Genomic DNA, 19,219 nt, shown 5'->3' on the forward strand with positions numbered 1-19,219 from the left:
TTTTTTTTTTTTTTGACTTTTTAATAATAGCCAGAATGTCATGACGCCATTCTGACTGGTGTCACAATGAAATGGTATCTCATTATGGTTTTTGATTTGCATTTCTCTAACGATCAGTGATATTGAGCCTTTTTTCATATGTTTGTTGGCTGCATGTATGTCTTCTTTTGAAAAGAGCCTGTTCATGTCCTTTGCCCACTTTTTAATAGGGTTGTTTTTTTCTTGTAAATTTGTTTAAGGTCCATATAGATGCTGGATATTAGACCTTTGTCAGATGCATAGTTTGCAAATATTTTCTCCCATTCTGTAGGTTGTCTATTTTCTCTGCTGATAGTTTCTTTTGCTGTGCAGAAGCTAAATTTAATTAGATCTTGTTTGTCAATTTCTGCTTTTGTTGCAGTTGCTTTTGGTGTCTTTGTCATGAAATTTTTGCCTGTTCCTATGTCAAGGATGGTAATGCCTAGGTTGTCTTCCAGGATTTTCACAGTTTTGGATTTTACATTTAAGTCTTCAATCCACCTTGAGTTGATTTTTGTATATGGTATAAGGAAGGGGTCTAGCTTCAACATTCTACATATGGCTAGCCAGTTATCCCAACACCATTTATTGAATAGGGAGTCTTTTCTCCATTGCTTGCTTTTGTTAGCTTTGTCAAAGACCAGATGGTCATAAGTGTGTGGCCTTATTTCTGGGTTCTCTATTCTGTTCCATTGGACTATGTGTCTGTTTTTGTACCAGTACCATTCTGTTTTGGTTACTGTAGCCCTGTGATATAGTTTGAAGTTGGATAATGTGATCCCTCCAACTTTGTTCTTTTTGCTTCATATTGCCTTGGCTATTCGGGCTCTGTTTTGTTTCCATGTGAATTTTAAAATACTCTTTTCTAGTTCTGTCAAGAATGTCATTGGCAGTTTGATTAGAATATTATTGAATCTGTAAATTGCTTTGGACAATATGGTCATTTTAATGATATTGATTCTTCCTATCTTTGAGCATGGGATGCTTTTCCATTTGTTTTTGTCTTCTCTGATTGCCTTGAGCAGTATTTTTCAGTTCTCCTTTAGAGATCTTTCACTTCTCTGATGTAGCTGTATTCCTAGGTATTGTATTATTTTTGTGGCAATTGTGAATGGGATTGCATTCCCGATTTGACTCTTGGCTTGGCTGCTGGTGGTGCATAGGAATGCTAGTGATTTTTGTACATTGATTTTGCATCCTGAAACTTGGCTGAAGTTGCTTATCAGCTGAAGGAGATTTTGGGCCAAGACTATGTGGTTTTCTAGATATAGAATCATCTCCTCTGAAAACAGGGATAGTTTGACTTCCTCTCTTCCTATTTGGATGCCCTTCATTTCTTTCCCTTGCCACTTTCTTTGGCCAGAACTTCCAGTGCTATCTTGGATAGGAGTGGTGAGGGAGAGAATCCTTGTCTTGTGCTGGTTTTCAAGAGGAATGCTTCCAGCTTTTGCCTGTTCAATATGATGTTGGCTGTGGGTTTGTCATAGAGGGCTGTTATTATTTTGAGGTATGTTCCTTCAATATCTAGTTTACTGAAAGTTTTTAACATGAAGGTATGTTGAGTTATATCAAAAGCCTTTTCTGCACCTATTGAGATAATCCTGTATTTTTTGTCTAACATAAACAGAAAATTTCCAAATGGAAGCATAAAGAGCGAGCAAGAAAGGAAAAAGAGAGAGAGATGTTGGCTAAAATTAGTTGGTATAATATATGTGCTATTGGGTCTTGTAAGGAAAGAAAAGAGATACTGGAATACAAATATTTGAAGAGATAATGGAAAGGAATTTTCTCAAATTAATGAAAAGCATCAACTGATAGAGTTAGAGCTAGCAAGCCCCAAGTAGGATCAATACAAAGGAAACCAGACCTAGGGATATCATAATCAAATTAAATATCAAAAATAAACAGAAAAATCTTAAAAGCAGCCAAATGAAATAGATATACAATGCCTTCAGAAGTACAGTAAGAATGACAGTCAACTTCTCAGCAGAAAAAGGTGAGAGATAATAGACATTTTTAACGTGCCAAAAGAATAAAACTTAGCATTCTTTTTTTTTTTTTTTTTCAGATGAAGTCTCACTCCGTCACCCAGGCTGGAATGCAGTGGTGCGATCTCGGCTCACTGCAACCTCCACCTTCTGGGTTCAAGCAATTCTCCTGCCTCAGCCTCCCAAGTGGCTGGGACTACAGGCACCTGCCACCATGCCCGGCTAATGTTTTTTGTTTGTTTGTTTTGTATTTTTAGTAGAGACAGGATTTCACTGTGTTAGGCAGGATGGTCTCGATCTCCTGACCTAGTGATCTGCCCACCTCAGCCTCCCAAAATGCGGGGATTACAGGCATGAGCCACTATGCCCAGCCTAAAACTTAGCATTCTATACCTAGAGAAAATATCCTTCAGAAATTAAGGCAAATAGAGACATTTCAGACTAATGAAATCTGAGCTAATTCATGACCTGCAGACCTACCCTGCTAGAAACACTAAAGGAAGTTCTTCAGGCTGAGGGAAAATGATCCTAGATGGAAACGTGCACCTGTGGGAAAAAACGAAAAGCACCAGAAAGGGCCGGGCCTGGTGGCTCACGCCTGTAATCCTAGCCCTTTGGGAGGCCAAGGTGGGCGGATCATGAGGTCAGGAGATCAAGACCATCCTGGCTAACACGGTGAAACCGCCGTCTCTACTAAAAATACACACACACACACACACACAAAAATTAGCCAGGCATGGTGGTGGGCACCTATCCTCCCAGCTTCTCGGGAGGCTGAGGAAAGAGAATTGCTTGAACCCGGGAGGCAGAGGTTGCAGTGAGCCGAGATCACACCACTGCACTCCAGCCTGGGCAAAAGAGCAAAACTCTGTCTCAAAAAAAAAAAAAAAAAAAAAAAGAAAAAGAAAAAGAAAAAGAAAAAGAAAGAAAGAAAGGAAAGCCAAGCACCAGAAAAGGTGAATATAAAATACTATTTTAAAATGTGTGTAAGACTATTGACTAGTAGAAATAACAAGGTATGTGGGGTTTATAAAATATGTAGAAGTAAAATGTATGGCAAGAGTAGGACAAAGGGTGGAAGGGGGATTAATAATGGAAGTATACTACTGTATGTTTTATACATTATTCATGAAGTGGTACATCAATTATAAAAGGAATACTGTAGCAAGTACTATACCACTTCATGAACAATCTAGAAACCTTACAATTTAAAGTGTATTGCAAGAATTCAAGGAATATTGTAATAAATTAAGGAAGAATATTATAACCTCTTAAACACTAAAAATACTACAAAAAGATATAGTTTAAAAGCTAACAGGCCAGATGCCGAGGCTCACACTTGTGATCCCAACACGTTGGGAGGCTGAGGTGGGTGGATCACCTGAGGTCAGGAGTTTGAGGCCAGCCTGGCCAACATGGTGAAACCCCATCTCTACTAAAAATACAAAATTATCCGGGGGTGGTGGCACATGCCTGTAATCCCAACTACTTGGGAGGCTGAGACAGGAGAATCAGTTGAACCCAGGAGGTGGAGGTTGCAGTGAGCTGAAATCATGCTATTGCACTCCAGCCTGGGCAACAAGAACAAAACTCTGTCTCAAAAAAAAAAAAAAAAAAAAAAAAAAGAAAGAAAAGAAAGAAAGAAAAAGAAAAAAAAAGCTAATGGAAGAAATAGAATAATTTTAAAATACTTGATTAATGCAAAAGAAGGATAAAGGAGGAACAAAGAATATAAGAGCTTAACTCCTGGGATAAATATAAAACTAATAGCAAGATGGTAGACATAAACCCAACTTTGTTGGTAATTATGTTAAATGCAAGTGAACTAAACACTCTTGTTAACAAAAATTGTCAGACTGGATTTTTTTAAAGATCCAATTATATGCTGTTTATATATTTCTTGTTGTTATTATAGAGATGAGGTCTCACTATATTGGCCAGGCTGGTCTCAAACTCCTGAGCACAAGTGATCCTCCTGCCTTAGCCTCCCAAACTTCTGGGATTACAGGCATGAGGCATCATGCCCAGCCTACAATTATATGCTGTTTATAAGAGACATACTTTAAATATTATGATGCAAAAAGTTTGATGGTAAAAGGATGGCAAAAGATATCTCATACAAAGAGTAAGCCCAAGAAAGCCGGTGTGGCTCTATTAATATCAGAGAAGTATACACTTCATGGCAAGGCATATTACCAGAGATAGTGATAAATGGGTCAGTCATTAAAAGACACAATTCTTTCTATGCTTTTAATAAAACATCTTCAAAATACATGGAAAACAATGGCAGAAATAAATGGTAAAATATACACATTCATCATAATAGCTGGATATTTTAACTCACCTCTCTTCATAATTGAAAAATAATGACCCATAAATAATTAAGTCAATTTGCAGCCAGGCACAGTGGCTCACACCTGTAATCCTAGCACTTTGGGAGGTCAGAGGTTCAAGACCAGCCTGGCCAACATGATGGAACCCCATCTCCACTAAAAAAAAAAAAAAAAGACAAATTCGTTGGGTGTGGTGGCCCAGCCACTCTGAAGGCTGAGCCAGGAGAATCACTTGAACCTAGAAAACAGAGGTTGTAGTGAGCCAAGCTTATACCACTACACTCCAGCCCAGGTGACAGAGCAAGACTCTGTCTCAGAAAAAAAAATAAATAAATAAGTCAATTTGTAAAAGAAAAGCAAAGGGGGAATTACTCTATAGATAGTTGCATATACATCAAAGTCATGATAATATACAAGACAATGGAATGGAACAGGAAACTCACAGGAATATGAGTTACCAGGTGATACAGTTTGACTGTGTCCCCACCTGAATCTCATCTTGTAGTTCCCATAATCCCCACATGGAGTAGGAAGGACAGGTGGGAAGTAATTGAATCATGGGAACAGTTACCTCCATGCAGTTCTCATGACAGTGAGTGAGTTCTCAAAAGATCTGATGGTTTTATAAGGGGTTTTTCCCCCACTTCGCTCTGCACTTCTCCTTGCTGCTGCCATATGAAGAAGAATGTATTTGCTTCCCCCTCCTCCATGATCCTAAGTTTCCTGAGGCCTCCCAGCCATGCTGAATTGTGAGTCAATTAAACCTCTTTCCTTTATAAATTGCCTCGTCTCAGATATGTCATTATTAGTAGAGTGAGAACAGACTAATACACCAAGCTAGCACAAAAATCAATAGATAAAGAACAGAATGCTTGGTAAAAGGACCGGAAAAACTGGCCCACAACATGGAGAAAATTAAAACTAGAACCCTACCTTACACTATGTGAAAAGGTAGACTGCAGATCGATTAGAGACCTAGGTATGAATGGTAAAATATAAAATTAATGTAGCAAAATATGCTTGGGACCTCATAAACACAACTATGAGGTAAAATGGGATGTATTATCTAAGGAAGGGAAGGTTTAGGTGGATCAGATGGCTGCTGCCATAAAACAGTGTAAAGGACAAGGAATTCCAGGACTGTGAGTTGAGGTGGTTGCTTCTAGTAGGGATGGATACATAAATATAATTTAGGCTTGAGTCTGAAATTCTCAGCTCAAAAATTTTAGACTGAATTCTCAATCTAAAAACCAGGAAAAGTCCCATGTTTTGCTAACAAAATATTTTCTCTCTTTCTAGTTATTAATGCTGAAATAATTGAAAACCAAGGTCATACTTAATCTTGCTGGTTGCCAAATTATATTAATACCATGAGTTAAACTGACATCCTCATTAGGCCTCTTATGTAAAACGTAAAGAGTATGGACCAAGAAACAGTAGGACCTTGATTTGAAATGGGGAAGGGGATTTGGAGGACTCATAATATCCTAAACTAGAGAGAACAATAGTCCAGGTTTCAGAACTGAAAGTCCTGTGTCCCAGGAAACCCCTCAGTCCCAGGAAAACTGGGATAGTTGACATGTTCTCCTCTGCTAATCAAAGCAGGAGCTCTTCCTGTCTAAAGAGGTTGTTACTGCCTTGCTAGAAGACCCTATAATGACCTCACCTGAGGTAACAGTTACCTTGTAAAGGGAAACCAATGTGCCTACGCTTCTCCTCCATTATTCTCATTATTTCTATACACCCCAAATCAGATTCCAGCATGAGAGGGGCTGTGGTGGCTAGAATTTAAAAGGCAAATCCAGAAGGAGGAGACTTATGCCCCCCCCAAAAAAATCTAGACTTTGCTCATATATATTGGCAAAAACCCAGAGAAAAATGTGTGAGATTCTCAGAACACTACACTGACAAGGAGAACCGTAATTTTGGATAGGGCAGAAATGATTGATAGGGTACACTTGCCACAGATTCTGGATTCTGCGTGCTGCCTTGAGCAGTTGGGGGTGATTCTACTTGTTGGTTCAGTTAGTTGAGTGAAACATGAACTTAATAATGGTCCACATTAAATGAAATTGAGAATGCAAACATTCCTTAAATAATATAAAGCCATTCAAAGATTTACAAAGATAGGAATGTTGGAGTTGATTTGTTGTGTGCAATCTGACTGTCCTAATCTATTAATCCCCTAAGTCTCCTTGGAGGACCTATCAATGACACTCCTTTCACTAAGGCCTTGAGAGAAATAACACTGGTGAGGGGAGTACCAGCATCCACGAAAATCATTTTAATGATGCTTCTCTTTAAGCTAGGAAGGCTTGTGGAAAATGTTATGGTTAAAAGGGGTTCCCGATTTCAATGGAAACATCAGACTCTTGGGGTTGGTACAGGCTTAATAGCATTTAGTAGCAATTAACAACTGCAGCCAAGGTGAAAATAGTGATTTTGTAATAGGATTAGGTCCAGTGTAATCAGGAGTTCAGCCCACAGAAATATTGGTTGTGGATAACACAGGGCCTCCTGGCCTGAAATGCTATTCAAAAAATTAACGAGGTGGCATACGTACTAACCAAGAAAAATTGATACCATTGTATAAAACTGATACAGCCATGCCAGTAAATACCAGCTATATCCCAGCCTGGCCTAGGACCAAATACATTGGCAACAACATAGGTCCTACTTGATGTATATAACAATAGCAGAAAAGCCTGACTGGAGCCACCAAGATACAGTGTCACCAAATTGCCACAAATAGATACGAGTGAAAGACCCCTAAAGATGCAGAACTCTGTAATTATATCATAAATGTGTTCCCAAATCTTCCTTTGAGGCTCCCATTTGCTAAGATAACAATGTACTGCAGAAAGGAAACCATTAGGCCTTTTGGAGGTCATCTGGGAGCAGCTCTGAACAAATATAAATTTCTCAGATCTCTGAAACCATTGTGGTCTATGGAACAAAGTATATGCTATAGGAATAAACCCATCCCCCAGTTATTTTTCCAGTGAAGAGTTATAATTTATTTCTTCATCCTCTGTGGCAATATACCCACACTGGATCCCTGATCCATAAAAAGAGGGTTATTGTATCAGGAAGTATGAAGAGATTTGCAGAGATGAGTCTCACCATCAAAAGCTTTAAAAGCAGCAGGAGTGTGACTCTTATCATGTCTTGCTTTAGCATGATCTTTGGCATATGTAGGAGGAGACAGATGGGTCTCTAAGAATGACTTCACAGGCCAGGATCAGTGGCTCACACCTGTAATCCCCGCACTTTGAGAGGCTGAGATGGGTGGATCACTTGAGGCCAGGATTCGAGACCAGCCTGGCCAACATGGTGAAAAAACATCTCTACTAAAAATACAAAAATTAGCCGGGCATGGTGGCATATACCTGTAATCCCATCTACTCGGGAGGCTGAGGCATGAGACTCACTTGAATCTGGGAGGCCGAGGTTGCTGTGAGCTGAAATTGGGCCACTGCACTCCAGCCTGAGTGACAGAGCGAGAGAGTGAGACTCTGTCTCAAAAAAATAGAATGACTGCACATATTCCCAAACTTAATCAGATGGTGATTCCAACTGCAGCTGCTGTCAGATAAGTTCTTTTTCTTGGAGAAAATTGATTTGGTCAATGCTTTTTTGTTTTTCCTTTATTCCAGTAAGAGCACTTGAAGCATTTACTGTATCTCAGTAAGCAGCAGTGTAGATTGTCTTTTTCCAATGTTACATTAACTTTCTATGTCAGAATATCAGTCTTGATATCAGACCTTTGATCAGCTTACCACTGTACAGGGCAGCATGCTGTATGCCTCCAGGTGAGATTCTGATAGAACCTGGAGAATGGAGTCACGTTTCCTGGATGCCTGGTAAGATGTGTCATCCCAGAGAGTGAATGATAAATCCCATGAAAGCACAGAGCCTACAGCCAAGTTTTGTAGAGGTCCAGTGTCTGGTACATGCTGGGATTTCCCCTTCATCATGAGGAACAAATTGTGTACTTTATTCCTTCTGTAACTAAGGAGAACTCTCAGTGATTGGTGGGTGACATGGTTTGGCTGTGCCCCTATCCAAATCTCACCTTGAATAGTAATAATCCTCACGTGTCAAGGATGGGACCAGGTGGAGATAATTGAATCATGGGGGTGGTTTACCCCACACTGTTCTCATGGTAGTGAATAAATGTCACGAGATCTGATGGCTTCATAAAGGGGACTTCCCCTACACAAGATCTCTTGCCTGCCCCTATGTAAGATGTCTCTATGCTCTTCCTTCATCTTCTGCCGTGATTGTGAGGCCTCCCCAGCCATGTGGAACTGTGAGTCCATTAAACCTCTTTCCTTTATAAACTACCCAGTCTAGGGTATGTCTTTATTAGCAGCATGAGAATGAACTAATACAGTGGGCTTATTTAAATTCTGTGTACCCTGCTCGAATTCATTCGTGGATTGACCCAAATGCATCTACTTTTGACTGGGATTAGAAAGACAGGTCTCTCTGGCTGGTCCAGGCTGTGGTGAAATTAGTTCCACCATGTGGACCTTATGAGGGAAAGCCAGTGGGCTCAGAGTTTCTGTGGCAAATCAGGATTATGTATAAAACCAGGAAGTGTGAGCAACACTGTGCCTTCTTCAGACAGTAACTATTCTTTTAACTTACTACTGGGTTACTTCAGATAAAAGCAAGTGTAAAAAACCTATTCAAAAGGGTTCCGTGAAGGCTGCAGACAGACACCATGAGAGCCTTCTCAAGTTCTGAGAGGGGATGGATGGCATGTAAGCAGTTATATGTGAACGCTCAAGTTCACAGGCAATGTATGTTTGATTTAATAAGGAATGTTTTAGAGGTCCCTGTGTCATGGTCTGCCAACGCATCTGACCCACTCAATTCACTATGCAGGTGTCCTCAGCTCTTAGCCTGGTAAGAGTTTATGAATAAGGAATGAAAAGCAAAGAACATACTTGACGATATGCCTGATTTAATTCAGCAAACTTTAAAAAGACACTGCAACTTTTATAAATGAGCACATTTTCCAAATAACCATTTAGGAATATAATATATAGAATATACAGATTCTTAAGTTACAAGCAGTAGAGACTGATTCTGATTTCCAACAACAAAAGGAAAGATGCTGGGTCATTCAAAGGAAATGCCAAACAGCTGAGCATTCGGTAGGCTAGAATGAGGGTGGCACTAGAGGTTTAAGCAGCAAGAGCTCACAGCCATCTCTCCAGGAGGCTGCCAGAGGACAACTCGATTCCTATCACTTTCTCCTCCCAAATCATAGGGAAGGGGCGGTTTCCCAAAATAAGCAGTGTGTGTAGGGGAGGGGGTTGGGGAATGCTGGACTTTTATTACGTGCTCATATCAGGCTATGCAAACAACCAGCAGACTCCTCTACATACAAAGTTGAGTTTTGAATTATACATGTACTTTTTTTTTTCTGTAAAACCTACACTTCCCCATAATACTATCTGCATTAGTACTCCTGATAGGAAAAAAGTATTGCAGAATGCTCAAATTAGGCTTATAAAAGTAGGTTCTGAAAAAAATCTCAGCAATAGCTCCAGAAGCAGTAGAGTTCATAATCTAGAATTTATTCCCTTTTTTTACACTTATCTTTATGTAGCTACTTTTACTTACATAATCAGGAAAAACACCTCTATGAGGTAGGTTGATGGCACATATTGATTCATTTGGATGGAGTTACATCTGTTGAAGGCCTAAAACTTGTAAGTGCTAATTATACTTACTGATAGCTTTGTGGAGACTGTGGGGAAAAATATTCCTATACTTTGTTGTTTTTAGTGCTGGCAAACATTAAGACATGATTCTTTGGCAATGTAAGTCCTATTTCTTCCCTTTGCATATAGGCAAAGTGTCAGGCTCCAGCCTGAGTTCCAGCACAACCAAGGCTAGGATGGAAACATGAATGGCAAGCTGGAGGACCTGGCGGGGCACGCCCACAGTGAGTGTTGAAGATCTGAGTTGTGCCCTGAGAGGAAACTCACTGTGACCTAAGAAGAAAGAGGCAGTACAAAGTGGACCCAGTTCTAAGGCCTCCTGGGGATAGGGCCTCCTGGTCCATCATGTCCTCTCCATAGCCCAAGGACACGTCTGCATCCATGGCACAGAGGGTAAAACCAGAAGGTAGTTTCATCAGAAGTTCTGTAGGCTCCCCAGCACAAGCAGCACTGTCTGACATCTAACAGGATGTGTTACACAGAATGGGGAGTGAGGTGTTCCCCTCCATCTTCCTAAATCCCAGCACCCAGCTTTGGCATCTTGAGGGGACCCAGAAGGAGAATGGGATGCCTCCCGGGAAAGGGCAGCAGTAGCTGACTACGGAAACAGAGAAAGCTGCTGAGGCTGCTCAGGACATCTTTTAGCACATGAGACTCACAGAAATACTTGGGGCGGGATGGAGAATGAAAAGGCTTGGCAAGAACTACTTAAATAGGCGTTAGTTTTTAATCATTAAAATAAACTCTCATTTTGAAAAGCCTGGTGAAGCCTGTGGAGCTTGGAATTTTCAGAGGAGATGGCAGTAACATCACCAGACTGTAGAATTATACATATATATATATATATATATGTTTTTCCCATTAAGGTAATGATGCAGATATCCACACTGGTCCCCTCAACACTCTCTTGCCCTGTATAGTAATGCATACTGGCACACAGGCAAAGGTTGGATTGAAACGGGAATACTTTATAGACAAGGACCCATGTATTTATCTTTTCTGGATAAGAATTAAACTAATACTGGTATCAGGATTGCTAGTATCATTAACTGATATAAACAGCCAGAACATATAGCATGTGGGTCATCTTTTAACTCCTGGGACTTCATTTCTGAGTCTTTTGTCACTGCTATTAGGAGCTAGTTTTACTAAAACACTCAAAATATGAGTTTAAAGTAAAAAATGAAGTAAACAGGCTGGGTGCAGTGGCTCACACCTGTAATCCCAGCACTTTGGAAGGCCGAGGCGGGTGGATCACATCACGAGGTTAAGAGATCGAGACCATCGTGGCCAACATGATGAAACCCTGTCTTTACTAAAAATATAACAATTAGCTGGGCATGGTGGTGCATGCCTGTAGTCCCAGCTACTTGGGAGGCTGAGGCAGGAGAATCACTTCAACCTAGGAAGCAGAGGATGCAGTGAGCCGAGATCGTGCCACTGTACTCCAGCCTGGTGACGAAGTCAGAGTCCGTCTTAAAAAAGTAAACATGTCCTTCCTGTTCTCATTTTAAACTTTAGACTTCCAATAATGAAAGACAGGTGGGTGTGTCACATGTGTGCTAGCAATGTGAAACAAATGCTAATCATATTTTTCAATTCGTAACTGCAGTTTGATTTTTGATGTTAGCTATGGGCTTTGGATCACCCTTCAATCAAATCAGCTTCACAAGTTAAATGGATTGTTTTTATTAATTTACAATGAAATAGTTTTTGAATGACTTAACACAAGAACCTAGAGATAACATCACAATTGCACTGTGATAAAGTTTAAAGGCCTATTCATTTCACTGTCAGTTGAAATTCATTACCAGGTGAAAATTCGGGAGCTGGGTTTTGCATTGAGGATGCTACACAGCCACCAGCCTTTTTATTTTGCTCTTAATAACAGAAATACTGACTTAGTGAAATTATAAGCATAGGCCTCTCAATAGCTTTTTACGAGTCTGAACTTTTGCTTTCAATACCAAATAGTATCTGAAAAACATGCTCACTTTTGTGCTTCTTGAGAAATTCTAAGAACTGGCCCAGATTCATGTGATAGTCATTCCTTAATCCATAGTCACCATGGGCCTCAAGGAGCAATTCTTCAAAAGAATGGAAAAGGCGCAGGTCCTCACCATTTCCTTCTGTCTCCACGCTTTCAGCATGCTTACAAGAAATGTGCTTCCAATTGGGGTACCTAATTGTGTGCCAGAACTCCTCACAGTGCTCTTTGAAACCCTCCACACAAATTATACCAGGCTTTCCTGTCATGCAAAATCCAGTCACATCTAACCTTTTCCCAACATCCAAAATCTTTTTCCTTAGGTCCTGCTGATATATATGGTGACTGTAGATCCACATTCGGAGGAATGTGTTCTTGACTGGCTTTGCTTGTGTAGATGGTTCATACACAAGCTTTCTGCTCAGGAAATAAGATGCACTGTTGTCCTGTAGCCACTGGATTGCTGCACATACGCAGAGCTCACCTGGATCAAAAGTCCCTATGTAAGAAGTGAGACCTTTGTTGAGAAGTAGCTGCTGATGTCTGTCAAGTTCAGATGACCGTCCAAACAGCTGCAATGCTACATAGGGGTAGCTGTGAGGCATGGTCACTTGCAAATCAATTTTCACCTTAAAATGAAAATCAAATAGATTTAAATACCATAACATCCCATAAGCCAGTTTATCAATAGCAACTGCATGATTTTGAGAAATGTTATTGCTACTATTACATGACAGCTGTGTACCAGGTACTTTACATACACGATTGCTTCCTTTTATGCATTAATTATTTCAATATTTATTGAACAACTACATGTGCCAGGTGCCCTGGTGCTGGGATAAATAAGTCAATAAGCCAGACACTATTTTTGCCCTTCATGAAGTCCAGAGCCTAGTGAAGGAGACACACATTAAACAAATAGTTACACATAGCAAGTATTTAATTTCAATTGTGAGAAGCATTACCATGGAAAAGTGGAGGGTTCCATTGAAGTGTGTAACCAGCGGGACAGAATCCAGTCTGGGGAGCCAGGAAGTTTCCTGACAACTGAAGGATGAGTAGGAAATAGCTACAACAGTGGTTCTCAAATGCCCAGTCCGCGTGTTACCTATGCTATGCTAATGTTGCTGGAGATAAATGGATCAGAAGATGGAGGTAAATTCATTTTTAGTCTTTAGATTTTTCCATCCGTATTTGCTTTCTGTGTTGTGCCATAAAAAAATCCACTCATTTACTCCTTAAAAGCCAGTTTTGTTACAGGAGATATTTATATTTATGAAAATCATGATACATGTGCAAGGTAGTCCAATTGGATGAGTGAACAAAATAATAACGGCATAAGACTGCAAGATAGCTTCAATAAAAACTCCAGGTATATTTGTTAAAAAGATGTGTATGTTTACATAAAATTCAAGATATTTACTGAAGACAATTTACAGAACATTCCATATCTTTCAAACATGGTAATATGCATCCGGAATATTTCTATCTTTCCTTGACAGAAAGCTGTTCCAGATGTTTTAGTTAAAAACTGGGCACCTGGCAAACACTTAAATCAGGGCACCTACCTTGGGCTCCTCAATCTGGAGCGTAATTACAAATTCGATTTTTGGCGGCAGCGCCTCCCTTGTGCCTTCCAAATACCTCTTTATATTCGTCAGGGCATTTACATCTTCAAGTTTTACTTCTCCTTGGTTAGGAAACATAGAAAACAGCATTTCCATCTCCAGTAGCTGAAGCTGAAGGCTTTCTTTCACCGAAGCAGACATGTTGCCTCGCAATCAACCTGCCTGGAAACCTCACAAGGCTCAGGGACGCTGGGTTTGTCAATGCCAGCCGGTGTCCAGCGAAATTTCCCGAAGGTCCCTTTACGTGGAAGCAATTCTGCAGGAACGCTTTGCACCGAGAGCTAGGGGCACAAACCGGACACTTACACTCTTCTTTATTTCTTGACTTCAAAATCTAGTATGCACAACATCCCCTAAAACACTCCGTTAAAACCCATATTCTGCATACCCGGGCTCCGGGCTCCCGCCTCCCGCACCCCGCACTAGATAGGGGAATCTGCACTTTCAACAGGTGTTTGGAATTGTCCCGCTGCAGGTGGCAGGCAGACACCTGCAGCCGCTCTGCAAGCCTGAATTCTGGGAAAGGCTGGGGCCCGGCTTCCAATCCCACCCGTGGCTCGGGCTTGGGCGGCGCCAGACGCTGCGGGGAGAGAGGCTGCAGTGCGGGCGGGATGGGCTCCGCGTTCCCCAGCCCTGGTGTTACCCCCAGCGCCAGTCGCCACCCCTCGGTCTCGGACTCGCGGACCGCCCCCCCCACACGCCGGGGTGGCCTTTTCGCTTGGGCCGCATCCCAGGGCTCCGGACGCTTCCGATTCACTGGCCTCTGCCCCGAGGGACCCAGGATGAGGGTAGGGGGTGTCTCAGAAGTCATTATATAAAAGACGTTTACAGCGAGCTGGGGGGAGGGGGTACCCGGGGAGACGGCGGTCGGAGAAGGTTTCCCGGATCCAAAGGTTTGGGAGATGACCTCGACGTCGGAGTGGGGGATGCGGGCCGCCAGCAGCGCTCACTGTGGGCGAGGTCGCCCTGTCCGAGGCCCAGCGACGGGGCTGATACCCCACCCCCGCCCCTAGCCAAGACCACTAGGAACCCCGGCTTCCCAGGAACGCAGGGCCTGCCGCCCCCAGAGGCCCAGATTTGGAGGCGGAGGCTGCGTCTCCGCGGCTGCAGTGCTCTGAGGGCCCGCGACCCTCGGCCCCAACCCCCGGGCCACCGCTGGGGCCTCACCCTTCCTGGTCATTCAATGGAAACAGCCCCTGAGCCTGCTCGGAACCGCAGCCGCAGTTCCTCAGGCGCGAGCTGCGCGCGCCCGGCGGCGAGGCGGGGGCGGGGCCGGCGGACCTTCCTCCGCCGTGATTGGCCGGGGGGCGCGGCGACGAGCCGGAAGCCACGCAGGGCCACGTCTACGGTTCTGAGGACTGGGTCTGGGTGCAGACGTTGTCGCTTGGGCGTTTCTCCGTTGCGTGTAGGTGTAGGGGGCTTCCTGACCGAGGTAAGCTGGGCCCGAGGCTCGGAGTTGAGAAGGGAAACTACCGGTCGGCAAGGGCTCGGTGGGAGCGGGACAGGTCGGATTCTCGGCCGGACGGAGGATCTAGCGGGCCGGCGCGACTGACGGAGCGGCGGAGCGCGCAGGACACACCTTCAGGCCCCTGCGCCCCGCGAGCAGGCTGGTCGGGCCCGGCTGCGGGTCTCCTGCCTGGGCTCTGGTGGACCTAGGCGAGCACCTCAGGGTGGAGTGCCAGGTAATTCGAGGGTAGGCGGGAGAGAGGCACTAAGGAGGTTTGAAGATTGAATGGAGAGTAGGGGGATACTCTTAAGTTTTTGAGTGTTCTCTGGATTTGGCAAATGTGCTTTCAATAAAGGCATTCGCAGACGCGTTGCGTAGGACCTGAAACGCATATTATCTGGACCTTTTTTTTTAAAATGGCTTTTTGGAGTTAACAGGACTGGTTTACACCCTTATGAATTGTCATGACATATAACTGCTCAGTTTTTACAAATATGTATTTATCCTTAGGAAAGAGATTTGACCACTGTCTTGAACTAAATTAGCTTGCCGAATGGCAGCTTTTTCCAACTGAACAAAAGTAACTGTTTTTCACCATTTCTTGTAAGTTCTGTTCATTGAAGCAATGAAGGACAATAAAGAAAACAAGATTATGAGGCTAGCAGTTGGGGGACTGCTCCTCATCTCTGGACTAATTGGGAATTAATTGACCCAGGAAATGTATAATGTATATGGACTACTGAAGGAAAACTACGGACTGAGGTTGGAAACCCCAAGTTCCACTTAATGGGAGTATCCCAGAGAAAGCAGTATTAGTGGGCTAAGGGCCGATGTTTTTGTTCTTGTTGTTTGTTTGTTTTGAGACGGAGTCTCGCCCTGTCGCCCAGGCTGGAGTGCAGTGGCGCGATCTCTGCTTATTGCGACCTCCACCTCCTGGGTTCAGGCGATTCTCCTGCCTTAGCCTCCCGAGTAGCTGGGACTACAAGCGCGCGCCACCACGACAGGCTACTTTTTGTATTTTTAGTAGAGACAGGGGTTTCACCATATTGGTCAGGCTGGTCTTGAACTCCTGACCTCGTGATTCGCCCGCCTTGGCCTCCCAAAATGCTGGGATTACAGGTGTGAGCCACTGTACCTGGTCTGTTTGGTTGGTACCTGGTCTGTTTGGTTTGTTTTGAGACAAGAGTCTCCCTTTGTCTCCCAGGCAGGAGTGCAGTGGCGCCATCTCAGCTCACTGCAACCTCCACCTCCCGGGTTCAAGAGATTCTCCTGCCTCAGCCTACCTAGTAGCTGGGATTACAGGCGCCCGCCAACACGCCCAACTAATTTTTTTTTGTATTTATAGTAGAGAGGCGGTTTCACCATGTTGGCCAGGCTGGTTTCAAACTCCTGACCTCAGGTGATCCGCCTGCCTCGGCCTCCCAAAGTGCTAAGATTACAGGTGTGAGCCACCGCTCCCGGCCGATGTTTTATTTTTTAAAGTAAAGGAGAAAGGTGGCATTCTTTAGGAAGAAGATATTGCTAGTTTTAGAGCAACATCGTAGAAGGGTGTCCTGATTGTCCTTAAGAAAATGGAAAAAGATCTGGGTAGTCTTGGAGAAGAAACTGTTGCCTTTTGCTTTTCCTTTGAGAATATGTCTCTGTAGTTTCGGAGAAATAGCAAAAGAACCACAAAGATTTCTCAGATATTTGGGGATATGTAGTTCCAGTCCACTCAAGAATCTGACTTTAGGCCTCAATCCATCACCAGCTATCTATGTTAATTTAGGTTAGTTTCCCCTTTTGTAAAAGGAAATGATCTTTGAGCTCATTGGAGTCTCTGAATAGGTGTAAAATCTTCATTTTAGTTGAGAGTGGACCAATTTAAGTGTGCCCGGGTCCGGGAATAGTCCTGGAGCTAAAATGGGAGGCGAGTGGGGACAATCTGATATATGTCCTGAGTCTGCCCAGGAGTGGACAATACAAGTTGGGCAAGATCTTCTAGGTAATTCTAACCCACAGGACTTACTCTCCTGCCCATTGCTCTGTCAAACATAGGGTTCTTTGAGGAGGTTCAGAATGAGACAGGCCTATTTGTTTGGGGTGGCAGTTTTTGAAGCAAATGGTTCTTGAGCGGTTACTTGTTATGCCTGAAACAATATTTCTTAATTTTGTAGACATGGATTTAGGTGCTATTACAAAATACTCAGCATTACATGCCAAGCCCAATGGACTGATTCTTCAATACGGGACTGCTGGATTTCGAACGAAGGCAGAACATCTTGATCATGTCATGTTTCGCATGGGATTATTAGCTGTCCTGAGGTCAAAACAGACAAAATCCACTATAGGAGTCATGGTAACAGCGTCCCACAATCCTGAGGTAATGAGTTTAGTGCCCTGATAAAGCAAACCATTATTTACAATACCAAGCCTTAGTGTTTGACCTAAAGTACAAATTCTAATTCTAGGAATGTGCCTTCTCATTTAAATGTGCTTTGGATGTGAAACACCCCCCCCTTTTTTTTTTTTTTAAGAGCGTGATCATTAAGCTTATGATTCCTAAGGGTGTGGAAAGAATGAAAAGATACTGTCTTTTTTTTGGAGTGTTCATATTAGAGAAATAACAATGTTCTTCCAAATTTATTGATTTCAGACATGTTCGGTAATTGAAAATTATTTCCTTTGTTAACTTAGCAGTGATTAAAGATATTGGGGATGGGTGAGGGAGGGTAAAGATTTGAAAAGAAACTTTTTGAACATTTTCAGACAGGTTTTTATAGCTCGGCAATAATTTCTTGTTCTGAATGAACAAACAGGTGAGCTTTGGCAGAATATTGATGATGCCTGATGGTTCTAGTCTTTGTGACAGATTTTAATCAAAGGATTCTTTTTGACACAATTATTTTTTCAGCTTTATTGTGGTATAAGTGATAAATAAAAAAATTGTATATATTCAAGTCATACAACATCATGTTTTGATATATGTATACATTGTGAAATGATTAATACTATCAGGCTAATTAACATATACATTACCTCACATAGTTACCTTGTTTTGTGGTGAGAATACTTAAGATGTACTCTCAACACATTTTCAATATATATTATTATGAACCGTAGTCACCATGCTGTACATTAACATCTTCCAGAACTTACTCATCTTATAACTGCAAGTTTATGCTCATTGGCCAGCATCTCCCCATTTCCCTTACCCTCTAGCCGCCACCATACTACTCTGTTTCTGTGAGTTCCACTTTTTTACATAACACATGGTATGTTATGATCCTGCAGTATTTGTCTTCATGTGTCTGCTTATTTAACTTAGCATAATGTCTTCCGGATTCAACCATGATGCAAATGGCAGTATTTCTTTTTTAAGGCTGAATAATATTCTGTTGTGTATATATACCACATTTTCTTCATCCATTTATCTGTTTATGTGCACTTAGGTTGTTTCTATATCTTAGCCAACCTCTTGACACAATGTAATTGTTCTGTATTGTCTGTAGACCATTAATACAGGGTTTGAATAATATGCTTCTCTTTGATTGCTTGGGGTGTGGGATTTTTGCCTTTGTAGCTAAATCAACAGCAAGTTAAAGTGGTGTAGGTCTGTGAAGGATTGTAACCTCCTCTTCCCCCAAACAAGAGCATTGCTTGTCCAAATATGTGATCACTATAAATGTGTAAATGTCTAAATATGTAAATCACCATAATTGATTGACTGATCGACTTCTAGGAAAAGCCCCACATTTATTGCTAGTTCCAGAGGCATTCTCAAAATGATTCTCGTTTCTTTCAGGTGACATTCACTGTGAACTACACTTTCTTTCTAGGAATTTGAGCAGAACAGTGTTGGGAGGCAGTTTTCACTTTCTGTCCCACCTGCTGCTTGACAAGCTGGCTAGTGTGTTCTTGGAGTTCCGAGTCATAGTGAGAAGGATCTCTGTGTGCCCTTATTCTGCTCCACTTGTGCCCTAGTCAGTTTATTGATAGTGAATGCACAGATCACAGCCTTTTACAAAGGCTAGTGTGGCATAGTGTTTTTAGGCGAGTCGGATAGACTTGCTGTTTTAATATCAGTACTGACATTTATTA

At 42.2% G+C, this 19,219-nt stretch overlaps 2 protein-coding genes across 5 annotated transcripts in view; one reads left to right on the top strand and one right to left on the bottom strand.

The window, feature by feature from the left end:
• Positions 1-11,750: 11,750 nt before the first annotated feature.
• RWDD2A (RWD domain containing 2A) lies at positions 11,751-14,948 on the bottom strand. Its single transcript, XM_008006470.3, has 3 exons — positions 14,860-14,948; positions 13,633-13,973; positions 11,751-12,693 (listed from the first exon to the last, which is right to left on the bottom strand). The coding sequence occupies exons 2-3, from the start codon at positions 13,831-13,833 to the stop codon at positions 12,016-12,018; spliced, it is 879 nt and encodes a 292-aa protein (XP_008004661.1). The 5' UTR covers positions 13,834-13,973; positions 14,860-14,948; the 3' UTR covers positions 11,751-12,015.
• Positions 14,949-15,006: 58 nt separating this feature from the next.
• PGM3 (phosphoglucomutase 3) overlaps positions 15,007-19,219 on the top strand; it is a 28,854-nt gene continuing 24,641 nt past the window's right edge. The window contains exons 1-2 of one of the 4 annotated variants that reach the window (XM_038002208.2): positions 15,007-15,124; positions 17,296-17,501. In XM_038002208.2, the coding sequence (XP_037858136.1) occupies positions 17,298-17,501 (204 nt within the window). In that variant the 5' untranslated portion in view covers positions 15,007-15,124; positions 17,296-17,297. The other 3 variants (XM_008006454.3, XM_008006455.3, XM_008006458.3) reach the window with 3 other exon arrangements.

This window comes from Chlorocebus sabaeus, chromosome 13, assembly GCF_047675955.1.
Source record: "Chlorocebus sabaeus isolate Y175 chromosome 13, mChlSab1.0.hap1, whole genome shotgun sequence".
In the NCBI taxonomy this organism is placed as follows: Eukaryota; Metazoa; Chordata; class Mammalia; order Primates; family Cercopithecidae; genus Chlorocebus; species Chlorocebus sabaeus.